General features: G+C 38.4%; 1 protein-coding gene across 1 annotated transcript in view; it reads left to right on the top strand.

Moving 5' to 3' along the window:
* Window positions 1–829: 829 nt before the first annotated feature.
* LOC119582145 overlaps window positions 830–1,598 on the top strand; it is a 1,283-nt gene continuing 514 nt past the window's right edge. Inside the window, exon 1 of the mRNA XM_037930382.1 lies at window positions 830–1,010. Coding sequence (XP_037786310.1) covers window positions 842–1,010 — 169 coding nt within the window. The 5' untranslated portion in view covers window positions 830–841. The remainder of the gene's footprint in view (window positions 1,011–1,598) is intronic.

Genomic DNA, 1,598 nt, shown 5'->3' with positions numbered 1-1,598 from the left:
CACTTATGATATGTTCAACAACTCTATGTAAGTACAGTACAATCACAGAATGGTTACAACGGTAGGGGAGCAGGAAGGAAACGTCATTTCTTCAAAATTTAATTGATATCATAAATCAGCCTCATCTTTTTCTACCCTCAGACAGAAGAACGTTTTCCGTCGACCTTCCTTCGACCGTGTACATGCAGCCCCGTAAACCAGGTCTCCTCGCGATTGACTTCTCCCTTGAATTTGCTGAAAGGACCGTGAAGCATCGCCATGATATCGTCAGCGATGTCCTCTGGTTTGAGATCAAGCTGTTTCAGGCGAGTCGTAAGCTTTTAGAAGGTTTTATATTTAGAAGGAAAGCTGCGGGTCAGTCGGTCGAGGAAGTGAGAATCTCCGAGAGTTGGTAGGATGGATACCACGGTAATATGAACCTGGAACTCTCTGATAAATATATAGGGAGGACTATATTATGTCAATAAATATAGGGAAGATATGCAACCTCTGTACATTGCAGATTAAATAGTTGTAGTGTTAATGAACGTTGCGAACAATGCAACGCGCCTGGGATCAATTGCACAACCCCAATGAACAATTTTGTTTCCTTTGGCACCACTGTTTCTTGGTTCGCTATACCATACATTATCAGATGAGTCAGCCCTATTAGGCAAAACGAGTTACCATAAACAAGGCAAAGGTAGATCTCACTGAGCTGACTTAAACCAAAAGCCAGTTGATTTCCGAATTAAATATATTCTAGAAACCAAAATATGCAATTATCGACAGACAATCTTTCCTCTACTAACGCTCTATCGCCTCTCCCGAACAGAACAAGGCAGGTGACTTCGTTCTCCACATGTCCTCGCATCATGACAAGGTCATCCCCTCCAACCCAGGTGAGAGGCTCCTAAACTACTATGCGGAGTCGACTGAACCAGTCACATGGACCGACACGTGCCCTGAAGTCCTGCTAAAACAGGAGAGGACTTTTTCATGCCCGGACACGAGCTTGAGCATGAAAACAAGTGCGTAACTGTGATGTGTTCCTCGCTAATGATCAAAGAATCCATATTGTCATGTGGTCGTTATATAGTAGTTCTTAGCGGCGGTGTATTTATAGTAATGAATAATTTGTTATTCAGACTGAAAACGCATTTTCAAATAACATTAGGTATGAAGTTTTAAAATTCTTTCTTACCATTATTGACTTGGCATGATCATATAGTATATTGTACTTATTTCCCTGCCCAAATAAATGAATATTGTTAGGGTAATGAAATTCTCTGTAAGTTTGACTAAGGTGTGTGATTCATATGATTATAAGATATTTCCTTAGAACATCAAACAATGACGTAAATGCAGGAAAAACTATAAGTAGTAGTTTTCATGATTTACGAGATTCGGCAAATATATCCAATTTGCGATTAAAAACTATTATCAACGAAGAAATGGAATTGTATTTATGGCATTTCAACCGAAAATGTATTAATAAGAAGGATAAGCGAAAGAAAAAGAGGATTTAAATTAATATATTCCATTTAAATAACAATGAAGATTAATTACATCGTTATGACTGTGATAAATATTTCACCCCTATTTCACACTATTTTGAA

This window comes from Penaeus monodon, chromosome 15 (genome assembly GCF_015228065.2).
Source record: "Penaeus monodon isolate SGIC_2016 chromosome 15, NSTDA_Pmon_1, whole genome shotgun sequence".
In the NCBI taxonomy this organism is placed as follows: Eukaryota; Metazoa; Arthropoda; class Malacostraca; order Decapoda; family Penaeidae; genus Penaeus; species Penaeus monodon.
Note: the sequence above shows the minus strand (reverse complement) of the source record. Positions and strands in the feature narration are given on the sequence as shown.